This window comes from Manacus vitellinus, unplaced genomic scaffold (assembly GCF_001715985.3).
Source record: "Manacus vitellinus isolate BGI_N305 unplaced genomic scaffold, ASM171598v3 scaffold_26_pilon, whole genome shotgun sequence".
NCBI classification, from domain to species: Eukaryota; Metazoa; Chordata; class Aves; order Passeriformes; family Pipridae; genus Manacus; species Manacus vitellinus.
In genome coordinates this window covers 11,734,318-11,755,087 of record NW_021939960.1, presented here as the reverse complement: position 1 = coordinate 11,755,087, position 20,770 = coordinate 11,734,318, and the positions used below count along the sequence as shown (strand labels likewise).

Genomic DNA, 20,770 nt, shown 5'->3' with positions numbered 1-20,770 from the left:
GCAGATCCTATTTGTGTTTCTTTGGTCCATACAGAGCGTAGGAAGATACAAAGGGAGTTTGGACACTAATTAGACCAGTACAGGAACCAGACACTAAATTTACCCACACCCAATTAGATAAGATGTTAGATACTCAAGCCCTTGGTGTGGTGGTCTTTAATTTCATGTTACTGTGCTGCTGATGGAAACATGTACACTTGCAAGTATAAATAAAGAAAGGTTGAAAGTAAAGGCTCTTTCAAGATCAAATTGTTTGTAACAACCCAGGATTTAGCAAGGCTAATAGAATTGCTTCTTCATTTGTTCCTTGGTGGGACTTTAGAAAACGTAGTGTGTCTGTTGTAAATTTTCCTGTTAGCACCTTTCACTCATTATCTGATCTTGATGTATGTGGTAGAACTCTGCCTAAACATTGTGAGTCAAATCTGATGCTTGAATTTGGGAGAGGCCAGTCCCTGGAGACTGTGCATGAAACCCCATAGAAAGGCTGATTCCCCATGGCTTGGGAAAACAAGTGTTAGTTTTCAACCTTCTGGTTGCTATGATTTTGAAGGTACTGACAAAAGTTATTAAGAGCTAACCTAATTATAATTTGTAGATGGATTCTAGTCTGTGTCTGCTCTGAATGCAGGATGACTTTTGGCTGTAAAGCTACACCTGCTGCAGTGTAGCGCTGTTGATGTGGTTGGTCCTGCAGCTGAGGCAAAGTTCAAACCCCCAGCAAGTCAAACTGTTATGATTCTGTTAGCTGTGATTACAGATGTGATGCAACCACTAAAAAAAGAACCCGTGATCATTCCTAAAGCCATCACATTTTCTCTGGATGAATTGGAACTGTTTCTCACAGACAGTGTGTGTTTCAGTGCACAGCTTGCTGGCATTTTGTGCTTTAAATACATGCAGCTTGCAAAGACTCTGCTCGGGTTTTAGTATTGAACTTTTTAGTTATGGACAAGTGAACAGATGCAGACAAACTTCTAATGAAAAGAAGGAAAAATAGACTAACAGATCCTGGGAGCATAATTTTCTACTATTTAGCCATTTAATAGAATATAGTTTTTTTATTCTGTTCTCTGAGTTCCTAGTCACAGCTTCTTCTCCAATTCAGTAGAGTCTGAACAACATTCTTGGCTTATGGTTTAGTTTTAGATAGTCCTGCCAGGAGCAGGGAGTTAGACTTGAGCCTTATGGGTGGGTCCCTTCCAACTTGAGATAGTCTTTGATTCCAGGTGTGTTCATTTTGATTTTATTCATTAAGCTGTGGTTGGATGCTTTTAACACTCAAATCACACTATAGTAATATTTTTTATACACAGTTTTCAGTTCCTTTTACTTGTGGTGAGTGGGATGTATGCTGCCTAACTTTGTTTATAGGAAGAACTGTTATTTTGGGGGGTTTTCTGACAGCTGTTTAAACTTTCTGAATGCAAGAAACTTAAACCAGAACCTTGATGTGAGACCATGTAATCAAAATGAAGTTCTGTTTGACTTTAGCTCTGTGCTTGTAGTTAATTCAAAGTTAGCAATATTTGCTCCATAATATAAACATGAGGCAGCATAAAAGAGATTATGTAAGTTTTGGAAGCTTCCAGAAGTTTGTGGCTATTTTCACATCACTCACAAATGCTGTGTTGTAACTTGTGGCAATCTGCTCTCTTCTTGCTCTCATGGAGCTGTAACTCTGCTTGGCCAGGATTTTGCCCTGTGCTGGTTCAGTTCCAACTTGCAAAGGAGGGTTTCACTTAAGGCACTTGGTTCTTTGCAACCTTTTTGGGCTGGGAACAAGGACCATCACAGTGGCTCAGAAGCATGTTGCAAGGGTGCCAAAACCAGCTCAGGGAAATGGAGAGAAAAGTTCAATAAACTCCCTGATTAGCTGGTTGATGTTTTGGCAGAAGTGTTCTTCACAGAGCTGTTACTCTCTTGGATGCCCAGCTTTGTACCAAAGCAGAGAAATGCTGATGTTGGTGTTTCAGATGGAAAGAAATGCGTGTGCATGTGTGTGATGCACGGATTCATTCTTCAGTTTTTGCTGAAGTTTAAGGTTTCTTGTGGTTTATTATGAAAATTGTATGTAAGTAGCAGAGGTGAAGCTGCCAAAGCATTTGCAGGTGCAGTGAGAATCATATTTCTCTTGTGCAAGTAGGAACATGTATTTCATCATTTGCATTGCAGTAACATGTAAATGTGCAGTTTGGGGTCAGGCCCCTGTTGTGCCAATGTGGTGCCAACGTGTGCAGGGCAGATGCTCTTAAGGCTGAGATAGTTGTGTTGAATAAACACATGACTGTTTTTAGAGGGATTATTTTTACAGTGCTGCAAACTGATTACATCAGGAGTATCTCTCCTCCTTTGATGTCCCATTGAAAGTCCAAGTTGTCAGTTGGAGTTTATTGCTTTTAAGCGTAATTTAGGTGTTAAATAAACAAGCTAAAAAGTGGATTTATTTTTAGCTTCATTTCAGGTTCATGATTTTGTTGAAGATTTGTTTGTAAGTTGTCACTTATCTGAAACAACCACTCTACCTAAGTCTAAAAAGGAGTGTTTGAATCCCTCAGTGCATCACATACTAGTGGTTGTTACTTGCGAATTTTTAGTGCCCTAGTACTTGTATAATCTCTCCTGAGCATGTTCAATTAAAATCTTTGTAATATCTTTTTCTAAGATCTTCAATTTCATATATATATATATATATATATATGGATACAGTGGTTGATTCCAGGATTATTTGAAGGAAACTTTTATGTATTCCAAACTAGTACCAACTGCAAGCCTTTTGTGTACATTCAGGCTCACTGCTACAAAGACATCTGTGCATATATGTAGTTCATGCAAAATTGTATTGACATTTGTAGGATTCAGCAGAAGGCAAAGGATTCTGGCTTGATGCACATGTAGAAGGTTAAAAAGATAGTCATTTCTCCTTTTTCCTACTTAGGAATGCATGTGTCTTTCTGTAGATGAAGGACAGCCTATTCTAATATTCTTTAATAGCTATTAATTGTGGTAGAACTTACCTTCTTATATGGCAGTAGTCAAATAAACCTTAAGTTTTGCAGTTTCTGTGACTTTGTTTTTATTATTTATTAGTTCATCATTTCACATAAGCTGCCTTTTGCACCTGCTTCTGAGGAAAGTACTGTGACGTGAAAAGCCTGTTAGGTTTTGTTGAACAATGTAGGGGTGTGGTGCGTGAATTACTACATTGTCATAAGTGAGATGATAACATGTCAAATAATAAAGTAAACACTGGATAGAGGTATCTGTGGTTTCAGATATACTGACACGAGTTATAGAAGAGCTCATTCCTTGACTGGATTTGTGGTTTTGCTTTTCTCTGTGAAGCAGAGCTGAAGTACAGCTGTGGGTTTGTTGCCAGCACATAGTCTGACAAATACTGTGTTTATATAATGCATGGGCACAGTTGTGTTTCCTCAGGTCACTTTGCTGTGGTTAGTTATGCAACCTACAGTGCCCTGCAGTGCTGTTCTTGGGCTCTCGTTAGTCCTTCCTTGTGTAGCCTTTGCCTTGTGGTTTGCCTCCACGTCACAGATCATACAACTTGGCTTCTTGCTGTTTTCTCTTTCAATTTTTACTCTTTGCTGCCGTTCTTAGCGAGCGTTTTTCCTTCTTATTGATTCCTGTGTCTGTATTCTTTTTTTATATTCTATTTTTATGTCCTCTTGCGAAGGAAAGGCTTTTCCCCGAAGTCTCAGCATAAAGCTCTGAGTTAGAATAAGACCTGGTGTTTGTATGGGTCACCCTTGCTGCAGGGGTTTCACTGCAGGAAGCCATTCCACTGGAATGGTAAGTGTGCAGGGTTGCTCAGTGAGAACTGGGAATCACAAAGCAAGCTGTCAAGCCTCCCTCCTGTACTACTTCCAGGAAAAAGGTTACAGCTGGAACATGCCTGATGGTTTGGTTGTTCACACATGAGGCAGACTAAACTCTTGTTTAGGTAATATTAAATTATTTTTCTCCATGACCTAAGTAGAGGTGATTCATGTACTACCTACCCCGGCAGTGCTTCCTGTTTCTGCAGTAATGCCTGTTACACAATTATCCCTGTTTTCCTTCTCCTCTGTTCTCCTTCTGCTTTACATCCCCATTAAGCGAGATGCTGCTAAATACTTCAAGAGATGTGTAAGACTAACAGCTAATATCCCCTCTGGCCACGACATTGACTTGGACTGCAGTTTTTCTAAATCATTGTCAATAACTGTGGAACTTTGTTAAAATTAAGAAACCTGCGTGTTTAAATATTTTGGGAAAAAAATTCTGGTGACCCGTGGGAGAGTAAATGGATATCAAGGACCGCATTTAAGCTTGGTGCAGTGTACATTCAGCAACGCTTAGGTGCATTTGGGATATTTTAGCTCATAATTCTGCTCTTTAGTACACAATAAATTCTTCAAGAAGCTTTTCTGTGCTAGTTTGCCTGTGTCACAGTCAGATTTATTGATGTGCTGCAGGTTTGGATATGCACTGCCGGTTAACAGAGCCTCTGGGAATGAGAATAGCAGAGTTTCCTTTGAATCCTATGTTTGCAAAGATGCTTCTGGAATCAGGTAGGAGAAAAAACAATGGCAGTTTCTTCATAGGCATGTAACTGTAGTGTAGTATTAGACATTTGCTAAATTCAAGACAAACTATTTCATCTTGGTGTGGTCCTTAGTGAAAAGAAATGGTTAAACTCATGAACCTCTCTAATAAATAGCAAGTCTAACACATTTGTTTCTTAAGTTTTCCATTGAAAACATTCAATCTTATGAAGAAAAATCCAGAAGTTTATGTATTTTTATTCTACACGGGGGTGAATTGAATGAAAGATTTCCTTTACTGAATTTCTCCTTTTCCTCCTCAGGAAATTTTGGCTGCTCCCAGGAGATTTTGACAATTGCTGCCATGATGCAGATTCAAAACATCTTTGTGATCCCCCCAAATCAAAAAGCCCAAGCTGTAAGTTCAGTTGTGTCTCATTTTCTGTATGTTAGTTCCACATTTCTGGATTTCTGCCAAGTAGTTTCCTGATACCTGTTAGAGACTGCAAGTTTGTGTGAAAATGAAGCAAGGTCTGGAACTGTACCAATTAATTGTAGGTAAATGAAGAAACCAAATAACAGTGGGAATCTTGGAGTCCTTTACTAGTGGTAAAAACCTCCTTCTGAGGACCAGAAACAGGAAAGGTTATAAACCAATACTGGTCAGTGTAAGGGTTTGGAAAAAACCCCCAAGCCTTCCCACACACCGCTTCCTTTTGAGATGAATAAAACAGAAAGTAGTAGGATGTAACAAATTCGTAATAGGTAGCGGGAGCTTAATTTTAATGAAAGGAGGTTCTTTATCAGATAATTTTTCTAATTTTATTTGTAGAAGAGCTCCTGAATAAAGGGGAGGCTAGTGAAATATTGCTGTTGCCTGGAGGAACTGCCCTAGATGGTAATAATTTTAAGTCACCAGGAGATACAGAGCTGATGGGAACTGAGGATATTGGACATGATTTTTTCAAAAATCTGCCTCTAAAGTTATATTTATTCTTCTCCAGGCCAGGCAACACAGAAAGTTTGCTGTGGAAGAAGGTGATCATCTCACTATGCTTAATGTTTATGAAGCCTTTGTCAAAGTAAGTCAGTTCAAGTGTATGTGGATTTGCAGGAATGGGAAGAATTTGAGGTTCTCAGTTCTGAATCTGGAAGTTCTCAGAGTCACAGCACCCTCAAAGCTGAGGACGTACTAAGTCTATGAAGTGATAGTTCTGCTTTAAAAGGAATTCTGGTCCTATTTTGTCACAGACCTTCTGTAGTTCCTCGGAACAGGGAATAAAGAGAATTTTTTTTGGGTTCAGCATGGAAATCTTACGGGTAGACAGCTGTTTTCAAGGAGACTGGGATTTTTGAAAGGACTTGGGGAAAACAAGTATCCGAAATTCTAATACAATATTTTGTCATGTTTTACTGATGATAAACTGCATCTAAATCTAAATCTTTTTTTTTTTCTAAATAAACTCATTGATCATCATACCCTCTTTTTCATTGACCTTACGTATTCATCCTAAGGTTTTACATCAAGCTGAGGTTTCACTTAACGATTTTGAAGTGCTACAAATTTGGGAGAAGTATATTTTGCTGGTATATAGCAATTGTATAATAATATATTTGCAGCAGTGCTGAGTTAAGTAGTATAACCACTCAAGTGTTTAAACATGACTTGCCACAAAGCAGCCAGACAGGCACCAACTGAAATGATCCCCCTTAAATTTTGTATCTGTGCGATTCTCTTAGAGACAGCCAAATGCAGAGATCATGGAGTGATGGCTGCTGGAGAAGCAGTTCTTTGCATAGAGAAGATTGAAGCCAGTGTACAGAAAAGGCTGTTTACATTTTGAGGTTGAAAACAACCTAGTTTATGATCTGAGAGGACGAATGGAACAACTGATGCTGTTCTCTTTCACCACATATGAAGAAGTGAAGCACATCTGTTTGAAAATACCCCACAGCATTTGATCTGCTATTATTTAGGAGTTTTTTGAAACGTGTTTTGTAGTTATTGGTGCTGTGTACCCTTGTTAGATGCTTATGTAAATAGGTAATTTTCAGGGAAAACACAATAAATATGTTGTAGGAGGCAGAATTAAAAGAGAGCAAGGCTATCCAAAAGAGGTTGGGGTTTGTTTTGCTGATGGTATCCCACTGCAAGTTTTTCTGTTCTTCTCACTGTACAGCACAGCAAGAGCTCCCAGTGGTGTCAGGATCACTTTCTGAACTACAAAGGGCTTGTTAGAGCTTCTGTTGTGAGAGAGCAACTGAAAAAGCTTCTGGTCCGTTTTAAAGTGCCAAAGAAGTCCAGTGAAGGTGAATTATTTTTTTTAAGCCATTGTTCAATAAATATTGAAGGTAGTTTCCAAATTGTCAGTCTGCTTCCTGCTTTTCTAGTAACTCTTGAAGTATTTTCTCCCTCGCCTAAAAATAATGTTAATTAAATCCAGATTTTTTTTTCCTTAAAATGGCTGAAGAAGAGCATTTCAGCATATTTGTACAATTAAAATTTAAGCCAATGTTCATTAGCTAAGTTTTCCAGCAAGAGATTTTAACCACTGATTATATGTTTAAGGGAGTGATTTACCAAAGAGAGTCATAAATAGGTCCCCTGTTCCCTCTTAGACTTTTCAAAAAGTCATTTTTTGGTATGTTCAAAATGATGTTCAGTCACTGATTTCCAGCTGTGCTGTGTGTGCACAGGTGCCATGACTAGTTCTCAGCACTTATCTCTAACTCCTCTGAAAAATCAGACTTTAGTACTCACTGGCATGCAGGGTGAAGGACTGTGAAACTGCATGGAGTGGCAACAGTAGTTTTTTAGGTAGTAATTTTCGAATTGCTGTGAGATTGAAGACAAATGAGATTGCAGGGTTCGTCTGCCTTCACACCTTTGCTGTCAAAGTCTGATGCACTGTGAAAAGTTGTTTGAGGTGATTAAGTGATATTTTAGGGATTTTTGCCATTCCATTGACTCATTTTACAGAAAATTTCTTCTATTCAGGTGATCCAGATCCTGTTTTGAGATGTATAGTTTCTGGATTCTTTGCCAATGCAGCTAAATTCCACTCTACTGGAGCTTACAGGTAACTATATATAGTTCCAGTACAACTGTTGATTACTTGGAAAGCTCCTTTGATGAATAAATCTAAATTTAATCACCAAACAGATGCTTCTCTAGACCCTTGCAATTAGAAACATGTGGCAATTGATTTACTAAATATTTGAAGTTTTGTATTTGCAAACGGCTTCAATGTTTATCTCTTCTCTTTGGCAAATATAACTAAAGTTATTAATAGTGGGAAGCTGTTACTAGTAGTAATTAGCTTGTGTTTATTTAAGCAAGTACAGTTGCAGTGCAACAGTAAATAAATGCCTGAAATGCTACTTTTTCATTTAATGTAGGCATAACTTCTTTTAGGACATTAAATTATCAATTGTTCCTTTGGCCAGGATTTAAGCCTAGTTTCATCTGTTCATTAAATGCAAATCTTATTAATTTACTCCAGCTCTTTTATTCTTGCTTTTATTGACATTCTTACTGGGGAAATGTTCAACAATAAATAGATGCACAGTCTGAAATAGTATCTTGCTTTCAAGGACTATCCGTGATGACCATGAGCTTCATATCCACCCCACCTCAGTGCTGTATGCAGAGAAACCTCCACGCTGGTAAGTTAAAGCTGCTTTTACTTGTTTGGGCATTTTTTTAAGGCAGCATCCAGACATGTTCCTGAATGACTTCTCTCCCCCAGTGGATAAATATATGTAGAAGGTCACCGTTCTCACAGAGAGAATCCAATTGGCATTTCCTTTGCAACATTTTGTAGGCAGTATCCAAATAAATCAGGGGAATAGAGTGACATTTAACTGCCAAAAATACCTACAGAGTTTGGAAAGCAGAGCCAGGTGACTCTTGTTTAGTGGGCACCATATCTTGCACTGTGGATTGTTCTTTCAGTAGTCTCTGTACCTAGACAGAACTAGGGTTAATTTACTTTTATTAAGGCTATTAAGGAAATATCCTGTCAAACATGTGCTGCAGTAATTGCAAATGGCTTGCTGAGAGAGGGCTTACACATAAAATGCACGATGTGAAAAGTTATGGCTGTCCAGCAGATAGTGGAAAGAACTGGTTGTACTTTTCCATCAACTGGGATATTTTCATTCTATTTGCAGGTCAGAGATGCTCAGATAACAAACAGAAATGTGTTCCTAACTTTCAGGTCACCATGATCAGCCTGAAGTATTTGGGCTTTTGTCCTTCACTGCCTGTTGCTGGGACTTTGAAGGATAAACTTGGCCCAGTGTCATGGCTCGTGGCATCTTGTAAGACAGGAGTAATTAGCAACCTGAATGTCAGTGCTAGTGCATCCTGGGCAACCATCCTTTATGGAGGGCTTCAATTCTCTGTCTGTTACAGGTGTATCAAAAATGTGTTCTCATTCTGGTTTATTTTCCTCAGATTTCTCTTTAGTTGTATTAGTTGGCATGTCTCATGTTGCGTTTGGCAAAGAGAATTTTGGACTCACTCCTCTTTGCTTTTGAGAGCAAAATACCAATTAATAGGAGCCCACAAACCTCATGTGTTTGCAGCTCTGCTGCGTATAGAAGGCAGATAGTGACTTCTGGCTTTGGTGACTAACCCTTCAGTGTGGGGGTTTGTGCTTCCATGGGGAAAAGGACCTTCCCCACTAAGGGTGACCTCAGAAATAGGCTGTCTGTGCTGGTATCCTGTTCATGCTGACAGCAGGGATGAGTCCACATGGTTGGCTGTTTCTGTGTCTCTTGCCAGGAGATGTTCTGACAGGAGTTAAAGCTGATTTCTCCCTCTAATGCTTATCTTGCTTGTCTGCAGACTGGCACCAGGGATACTCGTGCTGGGATTCATGCCCTGCTTGTTGTGGGCCCAGGATTTTGGTGCTTTTGACATCTTTCCTTATGATATTACAGAATAATTAATATTCTCTCTTCCAAAGTATCAGTTGTGAGTCCCCCTTGGCCCTATTATAAGAAATATTCTCTCTTCTATACCATATATGCATATGTCTTGGTAGTATGTGAAAGTGTTTTCATGGCAATCTAAAGTTGTCTTAATGGACAATACTCTGACCAAGCAGAGGGAAAGAGGTAAGAGGCTGAGTTACAACTTAAAGACTCTCTTGACACTCTGTAAATGCCACCTCTGGCAGCACGTATGTGAAGCTGCCTAAATATGCTCTAGCTCATCTCTCCCTCATTACTTTACAGCAAACACTATTTTTTCTCCTTCCTCCTAGGGTAGTCTACAATGAAGTCATACAGACTGCTAAATATTACATGAGAGATGTGACTGCCGTGGAATCTGCCTGGCTCCTGGAACTGGCTCCTCATTTTTACCAGCAAGGAACGGTACGGAATCGGCATAAATCCCAAACGGTACCATTGCTGCAGCAGCAGCTCTTGTATCTGACCTTTCTAAGTGTTTATGTTTCCTTTGTTGTCTATTTCATGGGACAAAAATTAAGTTGGTTTTATTCATTTCTTCATTCATTTGTATTGATTTTAATTTAAAGGAAGAGGATAGTAAGTTGATGCATGAAAGGTTTTTCCCTATTATCCAGCCAACAGACAGGATCTCAGAGATACAAAGTGGTTCATTTCCACCCTGGTAAATTGAGCCTTCAACCATTTTACACTTGAATATATGCACTGGACTTGGTAATGAGCCAGTGCTGTATCAAATCTATTCCTGGAATAATTAGTCCTTTGATTCACATCCCATACACAACACAACATCCCACAGTGATATGACCTCTCCACAGCCTGAAGTTTGGGATGAGGTTTTCCTTCAGGTAGGTGGTGTTGGGAAGTGGGACTCGATGGTTTGTTCAGATAAAACTTGAATTCCTTTTTGTAAGTGAAGAATACTTGTCTTGAATTTATTGCCTACCTTACATGTTCTCAAGGTAGTGCTGCAACTGTGTGGATATTCTTGTGAAATTACATCAGAACCTAATTTTTACCATTACCATTCTTTTGATTTGATAGAGGTGAACTCAGTTTGCAGTATGACCTAATCATTGCTTTCATCCTGAAGTGAGTGGAAGCTCTGGAGGATGTTGCTGGTTTTGAGGAAATTTGTCTTTTCCAATTTGGTCAGTTATCCATATCAGCCAAAAAGCTTGGGTTTCCTTATAAAATGTTTAAAAATTAGAAATGTTTCTGTTGTGTAAAGCTTTGAATCATACATGTAAATTTTGAATAAGCAAGCCATTGCAAACCACACAGATTTATGTTAGTTTATAAACATTCAGACCCTTTTTCTACTGAAGGATACATCTTTGTGCTGGGAAGGGATTCCTCAAATATGAGAGTTTTTATTCCTATATCAAGTTAAACCCACATCCCCAATGAATAGGATTCTGTGTTAAAACATGTTCTTCTACAGCTTCATCTTGGTCTCAGTCACTTATTTCTCATTCCAAATTTTGCAGAATTTCCTTCATATTTTTATTCCACATTTCTGTAGGTCTTTAAAAGCACAAGGGTCCAAAGGTCCAGTAACTGCAGAGTTGACACAGTAGTCTTGTCCTTCATGTGCATGCTCCTGGTGTTTGTGCAGATGTATTGTTGGGAGCACATCTATCTCTCTGTGCATTTTTACATCTGGCAACTTGCTTCCAGTAGGGAATTGTCCCTTTGCTTGCAGTTAATGCAGAAGTGCTGGAAGATGTTATTTTACACCAAGCCAGAACATCACTTTGAGGTAGATGTGGATTTTTATTTCATAACTTTATTTTAGCTGTATCAGCAACAAGCAGAGATTGGGAATGAATATTTGTGTAAGAATTTATATAATTTGGGATTAAAGACTGAAAGCATTCTAATTGATTTTTTTTTTGCTAATCGTGGTGTGCCTGCTAAGCAGACTTTCTGTTCTTTTGCAGCATCTTTCCTTGAAAGCAAAAAGGGCTAAAGTAGATGACCACTGACATGGCTTAAGTCTTGTGACATCAGAAGCAGAACCTACCAGTGATTCCAAGCTGGCTACAGTCCATTCAGCAGTCAGTTCATTAGCAGTTTGATCTTCCACCAACTTAAATGTTTAAATGCCTGCCAGGATCTGTAGGGGTTTATGCATGACCAGTACACTGTAAACCTACGTAGAGCTTGCATTGTGGACATTTTATTCTTTGCCTACTTGACCACTGTTGTTAATCTGGGCATGTTGCTCCTTTTAAATAGGTAGAAAAACAATTTAAAAATTAAGCAGACATACAAGACCACAAAAAAATTGAAACCTTCAAGAAAGAAACAGATTTCCTGGAGTGGTGCAACTGCCTTACGAGTGTGGGGAATAGGGTACCCTGCCTCTGTTACCTAGAGCACTGTGACCTACACCAACAAAACTGAGCCTGACTCCTGCCAGCAGGAGCTCAGGGCAATCCACTACTCCTGGAGGTGCAAGGTGCTGCCATGGAAACATTGATTTCATGTTGGACCATCCCAAACTGGTGCAACCTGTGCTCCCAAGCAGTAAAAGTCTCCCTCCTGAGGTGGAGCTGCCCCATTCCCTGTGCTGAGCAGTCCTTCCGTGGGCAGCTCTGACTGAAATGTCTTGTTTCTGCACATGAGAGTTGCTGTTTGGGGAGGGGGAGGAAGAGGAGCTCAGTATTTTTAAGAAGGATTAATTTTTTGTTCAATCAGGAGACTAAACATGTATATTCCCAAACAATCAAGTTCACTTTACTCTTTTTTTTTCCTGCAGGAGAAAAATTCCTAGTCTCTCGCTGCTTGGCAATATCAGTAAATTTCATTAGGGAGATATCATGGAACACTGTTTGTTTAGTCTGTGTTGTTCAGTATGGAAGGAAATGTTTTGTACTTTCCTATAACGAACACAGTCCTATATATTTCTTTTATTATGAATCTGTTCTTTACTGCTTGGGACTCACCTTCCTATGTTACTGAAGAGAAGGATGCTCTGAACAGTTTCTGCTCTAATCAGGATTCCATGACTACTTTTCAGTAAGGAACTATGCTTATTTGTGTTTTAACAAAATAGCTGGATACATGTATTTAATTATTTCCATTTTCCATTTTTACCTATTAATATTTATTTTAGAGAGATATTGTTTGAAAATTTTATTTTTGTAAGGCAGCTGATTTGATAATATGTTTTTGGCATATTAACTATTTTATTTTCTTTTTTTTTAAAAAGTATATAAATAGGCAAAAACTTCTGCATAGAACAAATGCCTTCCTCATTACAGGACTGCCTTGAAAACTTTCTTGAGAACTTCTTTACCTTCTCCCTTCCAAACACCTGCAGAGAGAACATGTTGTGCCATGTGCACTGTGTATCTCTTCAGCGTCCCAACTGCCAGCACAAACAGATGTACCAGTCTCCAGGAATGGCACCAGCAGCATGAAAACTGTGTCACCTTCCTCCCTGTTGTCCCTGTGACCTTCACCTTTGTATAAATCTCTTAGAGTGGAAGCTCTTTGGGGCAGGGACTGTCTCCAGCTGGAGCTGAGAGCAGTGTTGGCACTTACTAAAAAGATTCAGTTTGCAGGTTTTTTTCTCTTAAAGGCCTGGAGAAAGAACTGAATATGAAGACTTGTAAAATGTCCATGTTTCTCTGTCCTCTGGAAGTATTCTTAAGAAAGATAAAAACATTGAATTGAAGCAATGTGAGAATTCATCACTTCAGTGGGTGATTTCCCAAGGTTCTGTGTGTTTGTACTGGCCTGGGCTGTCAGTGGGTGGCTACTACATTTGCCAGTTCTGAGAATTTTGGGTGATTCTGGAGAACTCTCTTCCCCAGATGTTCTTTTACCTGGCTGCACAGCTGCAAAAATTTTCTGTAAGAAAGACTGTGACTCTTGTGGAGTTCAGAACCCAGGGATGTACAAGCTTTGTCAAATGCTACAAGCAATTTTACTTCTATAAGAATGGGTGCAGTAGGTCTTTGTAAACAAAAAAAGAAACTAAGACTTGTCTTTTTAGCAGTTTTACAAACTATTGAGGTATCACCAGCCACAAAACAGGCAGACTTTATACTAGAGATGCAGGCTAAGAATAAATGTTTTTAGGATCCAGATTAAGGTCACCTTTAGAGAGAAAGTCCTGCTTGCATCAGAGGTATGGACCCTTTGAAGGTGTTTGAAGGCACAGACCGGAAACTTAAAAAACCCTGAAAATCTCTTTGCTTTGTCAAGCTTTGGCCTACAGCTGTGCTAGATTTGTACAGAGCATTATGCTTTAAATAGCCTTGATTAAGGAGGTGGGTTACTGCCTTGTTGTTGGCTCTTTGCTGCATAAACAGTCTGTTGTGGGGGAGGTTGAAGTCATTTGTAGATGGTTGTCAGTAGTTTATGAAACATTTGAGGATTTTATCTCTGGCTTTTAGAGAATGAGGTTAAAATATTAGTCTGTTGAATCAAAATACTGCTTGAAAAAGAAGTCATTCTTTCACTGACAAGGAAACAGATTTTTTAAAAGGTAAATTTACAATTCATTGATGTCAAATGACTGTGGAGAAAAAAGGAAGGTACACTCCTCAAGCCCATCAGAAAATGCTGTCAGTGTTTCTACTCATGACTTCAGTACTGTCAGCTCTGGAATAAGATAAAGCTAAATTGGAATAAAGGTTCAGCCAAGATAATTATCAGTTGATATATATTTCTCATCTTGTAGATTAAAAGTAATTCTGATAAACTGATGAGAAAACAGTCACAACTCTTCCTGTTTAATCTGAAGACAGAGACGAGTAATTAAAATGAAAAGGGACAAAAGTAAGGGAGGGGTGAGTGCCATGGCTTCTCCATGGTTTGTGATAATGGATAAGAGGATGTGTAACTGAGCCGTGCACACACAGCAGTGTTCTCTGCACGTACCTCAAAGTGATTGGACAGAACTTGTTTCTAAGGTGAGTTAAGTTTATGTGTTACAATAAGCACATTACAGACAGGCATCGGGAAAAAATGGGAAAAAGTGGTAAGTCAGGTAACAGGTGCCTTTAAACACAACGAAAGTGGTTTCCCAGAATGGAATATCTGTGACTCATTCTAGATCTGGTGGGTCAGAGCTCTTCTGGCTCTTGGACAAGTGGAAACAGTGAAGAGTTTCTTGTTACAGCAAATGGAAAAGCTGGAGGGAGATGTTAAGATGGGGAGAATATTGGAGCAGCAGTGCTGCAGGAAGGGTTGGCAGGGCTGTAAGGCACTAGAAATGTTCTGGTAATTCTAAAGTGTTCTGTGAAGAGGGAGGGATGGGTTTCTTTGACTCTGTTGGGAGCCTTGGTTGTAGGGAAGGAGGGAGAGAAAAGAGCAGGGAAGGTGCAAGTTGGTGCAGGGTTTCTTCATCCTCAGTTCAAATGGAATTTGTTTTACAACAGTTATTTGTGCATTGCTGGTTTGCTCCTCTGGCTGCTGAGCAGGAGGTTACTGAGCTGCTGGCTTGGCTGTTGGGAGACTAAACTTCAGGAGCTGACTGGGAAATAATTAGCTGAGCCAGTACTGCTGTGCTTTGTGTGACTTGCAGTGAAACTCCTGACCAGCCATCCTGGAGTCAAGGACTGGGCTGGGGGGGGTGGGCAGCAGCTGCTGCTGATTCCCTCTTCAGAACCCCCTCCTTTGGAGCATCAGTGAGCACTGGAAACTGTGCTCATCCCAGGATTCTGGTAAGTGTCACTTACTGGACTAATTCATCACTTTCGAGCAATTCCACTGAAGGCAACTTGGAAGCAGTGTTTATTACTGTAATTTAATAACTTAATGTTAATCTCTATCAAGTGGCTGTACAATCACTAAATGGCAAAGAAAGTCAACAGTACGACTCAGCATTTGAAGTAAGTTCCTTTATTGGGACTTGGAATAAACAAGTTGCAGGATGAACATAAGTAGCATGTGGGAAAATAGTCCTCGTATCCAGTTTTGGGCTTAAAACTGACTGCACTTTGAGAAAGGTGCCAGTAGATGGCAGGCACCGCTTTCAAGTAGTATCTCAGGGGAAAAAGTAATGGGCCAATTCTTAACAGTTTTTCTTATTCTTCAGTTTTAACATTCAATTAGAGCAATGGTGAGAACAGGGCTGCAAGTACACGGTTGGCAAGAGCAGCTGCTGCTCTGGATCTGCTCTATGTCTTCCTGCTGTTCTCCATCCAAAACTTTTGTACAGACACATCCAAATTCTTGTCCCTTTGTCACAAAGTCCTTTTGAGTCTATTTAAAGGTTGTCTTGTCAGTGTGAGGAGTGGAATACAGAGGGAAAATGTATTGTAAAAGGAGATCCTAGGGACTAGGAAAGCTGAAATATATGGGAACCCACTACTCAGTCACTTGAGTGAAGTTCCCATTAGGGTTTGGAGACTTTCCAGGAGCCCTTCTACCTAAGCAAGCAATAATTTCTGGCAAGACAGGTGTTCTAGGCTTTGCCAGAATTCCTGCACCAGGTGCAGTGAGAGGAGAGTTGAGCTGAGCCTGACAGAGCTCTAAGCAGGGCAGAGCCACGCTGATGGCACCCAGCAGAGCTGTGGAGGGAGCTCAGTGTCTGTCACCAGCACAGGTTTTCCCAAGGTGGCTTCTCCAGGGACAAAAACCTTCAAGGAGTCCAGAGGTACTATAGATCACTTTGGAATGGGCTGTTTTGTATATTTTTATGAAAGTTAGAAGATAAACATTCTGTATCCACCTCCTCTCTCCAGAATTTTTTTCTGGACTGACTTTTTGGTTGGACACAGAAAGAACTGGAGCATCTGAATTTGCTGTTGACTTTGTCTCTCTCTTTGTAAACCCACTTGTAGTTCATTTTACTGAAGTGTAAACATGAGTGAAATTTTACCTCCTACATCAGAAGGAGACTGCAATGTCTGTCAGACTTATTGACACCCACAAACACGATGCTTTCTGGAAGGCAAAAATGGTTTTGGCAAGTGGGTTAGCGTGTTTGGAGTTCTCTTGCCAAAGCTGGCTCAAACAGTTTGAGAGAAAACTCTTCTCTCTAAAACTGGAAGGAGCAGATTGCTGACATTGATATTTCTCAGTGCTGACTGATCTTTAAATGCTGTGCTTGATTTTAGTTGCACTTTTTTCCTCACTTTGATTTCTCTGTTAAATTCTGGGGACTATTTATGTCACTTGTCTCCCTTTAACTCCTCCTTTGTGGTGACTGGAGGAATAGCTATGAGAGGAGAGAGTGAGTCTTCCTTCTGCCCCTTCTTCTACCATGGCTGAGTGGCAGAAAGTAGTTTGCTACACACCTCTCCTCCTGTGCTTTTCCATTGCAGAAAGATGCAGACCTGCCAGGGACTGTTGTTTCCCCTCCTTTTCTATTAAAAAAAAGTGAAAAAGCAGGGTGAAACTTAAAAACACGGATAAAATGCTAGAATGTTCCTTAGGAAAAAAATTCAAAACCTTTTTAAAGAAAAGTTTTCAGGGAAAAATCCATGAATTAAGGTAATGGCCCTGTGTGCAACTGCCCATCTGTTGATATTTGTCTCTCCAAGCTGTGCTCTGCACACACGGACACTCACAGCAGTCCGACTCACTGGGCCTTGGCAAAGCCATGAAAATGCCCTTCTAGAGACCTGCAACATTTCTCATTTGTTCTGTGAGCCTGAGTTGTTTTGGCTGAGGGGTTCATGTGGGACAATCAAGGTGGCAAGCACTGAGAAAGCTCCTGCTGTCAGCAGGAACTGCTGTTAAAATCTTGGTGCTTACATGATGCTGAAGAGGTGATGTGGAGCTCCTGAGTGGAGCAACATGTGGCAAACACGTAATGAAAAATAGCAACTGAATCAAAATTAATTATTACAGGGAGCAGCTTTTCTAGACAGTGCCTTGTCTGAGTAGCCAGGATGGTTCAGAGGTTTGGAAGCTCTTTTAATGTCTTTAAAGATTACATCCCTCCATCGCTGTAGTGTAAACTTGCATTAGTTATTTACAGCTACCTGCATGAAAGGGCTCTGGGCATGAGTCAGGGATCTGTGAGGGCTGACTTTTGAACATCTGGCTCCTGCAGTGGACACCACAGCCTTGTGTAGGTGTCTAATCTTCCATGCAATGCAAAGGAACTATTGATAGCAAAGGATAAGGTGCATGGCATTCAGTTTGCTTAGTGGGAAGCTAACTGAGATACCTGAGATAGCCAGGTAAAAGTGAATTTGAGGTGGTTGTCGTGGTGGGAGCTCAGCTCTTCAGGGCACTGTGGAAACTCTCATGGGACTGAGTATCTAAAATTCTCCCATTAGGTGATGTAGACATATGTGACCCAGTTCCAAAGCTGGAAAACCAGTTGTATTCACTGAGGAGACTACGGTGGGACTTTCAAGTCCTCTTCAGTCACAGTAACACTCTTCACATCCAAGAGAGAGGCTGAGGGTGCAAATGGGGGCACTCTGCACCCCCAGAGTACAGATCAGCTCCTCCAGCATCACATCGCCTTGGGGGGAGGAGTGTGGCTGCAACTCTGCAAAAGCAGCTCCCAGGGAGCAGAGAGCCCCAAATCCTTGCACAAGTGCTGTTTGTGTACTTGGTGTGAGGGGGATATTGGACAAAACACCTTGCTGGGGGTTTGGGCCATGGCAGGAGCTGGGATTGGAGAGCCCATCCCCGTGAGCTGGGCAGAGCTCGGAGTGTCCAGCACCGGCACTGGGGTTAATGGTGAAGGCTGGGGAGCCTGTGATGCTGAGGGCAGGGACAGCAGGGCTCGGAGGCACTCAAGTAACAAATTGAACAGTGAGTATCTTAAGATGACTTTGGTTTATTGTCCAGATCAGGTCAGCGGAAAAAATATTGGGAGACTGAACAAAGAGACAGGCTGCTTTAGCAGATAAATGGACTGATCATTTCGTATTGAGGAACAATCTCTAAAACATAGTTTACTGCACAGCTGAGGGCTGAGGCATTTGCTGATGCCAAGAGCTCCTTCTCTGACCCTCGGCACGCGTGGAATTAAATGGCGCGGTGTTTTTTGATGGTTAAACTCTCCAAAGAAGACACTCCATTTGTTACCAGGGCTCTGATGAAGTAAAGTGTGGTTTATATGTACAAGGCCGGCCTTCAACTCATCTCAGAATGAATGGAGAGGTAAAATTGAATTTTACACTCCTGCTGCTATGATTAATGTGCGGGCTCTGGGATCCCTGGCCGGCCGCAGGAGGGCAATGCAGGCTCGCTCTGCGGGAGCCTCCGCCCCACTGATGGACAGGGATGCCGGGGAGAGGGGAGTCTGCAGAAATGAATGGCTGGGGTAAGAATAAACCTGGTAGAGCAATAAATTCCCCGTGTATCCGTCTCAGTGCAGCCCCCCGATGTGAGGCTGCACCTGACAAAGGAATAAACTTGTTGGATGAATAAAAGAGTACATGTACATTAAATCAGAGAGTCTAATGGCAGGGACTAAGAGCTGCATGCACCTCACTGAGGAGTGGGAAGACGGGTAAAGCTGCTGGAGGGAAGTGCTCAGAGTTTGACAGGGATGTGCAGGGCTGGAGAGCTTTGGGTGGCCCTTCAGCTGTGTTGCTCCATCCTCTAGGATGGCTCAGAGGAAGGCACAATAAGACCCCAGGGGGTTGAAAGCTTCTCACAGGCAGGAGAGAGACAAGCTGCCCAGCAGCCCTAGGTCTGTGTGTTGTCCTCACCCACTCCAGGAGCAAAGGAGTGTGTGAGACCTGTCCATAACTTCCTTTGGGACTGAGTGGCTTCAGCAGAAGCGAGCTGGGAGGCCAGGATTTATGAAGCACCCTTGCATTGAGGAGAGGTAATCCCTGCAGTACGTGCCATTACACTCTTCTTCCACTCCCTGGGACTCTGGTTTTCCCACTGGGCAGAGAGGGTTGCTTGCCTTATTCCTTTCCCGCTAGTCCCGGTGGGGAAACAAGCTCCTGTGAAACCCTTCATGGATAAAAATTGTTCCCTGGCCCTCCCTGGGTGGAGGGTCTGATCCAGCTCCACTCACTGCTCAGTGCACCAGCTTCCTTTTGCAGCATTTGAACCAGTGGTGAGATGCTCAGTTGTTAAAGGGTCATGTGTTTATTAAAAATAAGCATTTCAAAAGGATTTGAATTCTGATTTCAATCAGGAAATTGTTGGACTAAGTACTGCAGAGGAATACTCCTATGTTAATGCATGTAATGGAATGTTTTTCCTAATTTGCTGTACTATTTTTCCTAAAAATGGATAAATTCAAGCCAATTATGTACAATAAAGGTAGAACAAGGTAAGCAATTGCCTTTCCCCATCTCTACATCCCTGAGCTCAGGATTTCAAAAGGCTAAAGATTAGTGTTGGTAACAGGAAAACAACCTGGAAATCTGTTAGATCTGAAGCCAATGGACTCCAACCTGTGTGACTGACAATAGAACTTGGTAAATCACTGATTCTTTAATTTTCTTTTTCCTTGATAAACTGAAATTTTACGTGTCAGGTATCATGTGAAACATCTTTTACTTTGTAATTTCCTGTTGGGATGCAAAGTCAGAAATACTGTTTTGGACAACAACAGATTGTTGTTTGCTCCAAATCCAGGCTGGGATGAAAGTTGCAGTCTGAGGGTGCCTGTTGCCTGAGCACATCATTCCTGGGGTAGATCTGAGCCCTCCATCCCGGGTCGGGTGGTGGGACTGGGGGGGGCAGGTGGCTTTCAAACATCTGCTTCAACTCAGCATCTCTCCCCCAGCCATCCCTGTGGGCACCCACTGACAAACAATAAACAGCTGAAGGATAACAATGAGTCAGGTGAAAAAAAGGAAATTGTTTTTTTGACAATCTGCTGTTGGGAGCGAGGAGGCAAAAGACCCTGTAAGAATAAAGAGCCCGGGAGAAAGGGGATAAGTTAACATTAAATGGGCATGTGGTGACAGGGAGGGAAATGGTGGGACAGCTGGAAATGCAGCAGGAGTGGGGAGAAAATCGATATGAGATAAGCGTTGCAGGGGTAGTGCTGTTCATCAGGTGACAAAGTTAAAGGCAGAGAGACACTAAAAGTGAGAAAATATCACTGACCCCCTGCAGTATTGATCAAACAGCTGAGACACTCAAGGCCAAAGTCACTAATAAAGTGAGACATATCAGCAAGAAGCCCATGAGAGCAGATGAGTTGGCTTCCGAAGGTCTTAAAAATAAAAATAAAACATATCTGCAAAAGTTCTTGTTAACCATCTTCTTTGTCTTGTTAAGTGCAAAGGAGACAAAGCAGCTTTCTTGGGAGGCACAGCCAGGGAGAAGAGAGACCTGAAGATTTGCTGTGT

General features: G+C 41.1%; 1 protein-coding gene across 3 annotated transcripts in view; it reads left to right on the top strand.

Annotated features, from left to right (window-relative positions):
- The window catches only part of DHX35 (DEAH-box helicase 35), a 28,100-nt gene extending 14,897 nt beyond the window's left edge, over positions 1–13,203 (top strand). The window contains exons 15-23 of one of the 3 annotated variants that reach the window (XR_001920854.2): positions 4,473–4,568; positions 4,865–4,959; positions 5,546–5,623; positions 6,722–6,851; positions 7,540–7,621; positions 8,136–8,207; positions 9,815–9,953; positions 11,465–12,545; positions 12,791–13,203. Coding sequence is in view for 2 of the 3 variants with exons in the window: in XM_018074006.2 (XP_017929495.1) it covers positions 4,473–4,568; positions 4,865–4,959; positions 5,546–5,623; positions 6,722–6,851; positions 7,540–7,621; positions 8,136–8,207; positions 9,815–9,953; positions 11,465–11,509 (737 nt within the window). In the remaining variant the exon portion in view is untranslated. Of the gene's footprint in view, positions 1–4,472; positions 4,569–4,864; positions 4,960–5,545; positions 5,624–6,721; positions 6,852–7,539; positions 7,622–8,135; positions 8,208–9,814; positions 9,954–11,464 lie in introns of all 3 variants that reach the window. The other 2 variants (XM_018074007.2, XM_018074006.2) reach the window with 2 other exon arrangements.
- The last annotated feature ends 7,567 nt before the right edge of the window (positions 13,204–20,770 follow it).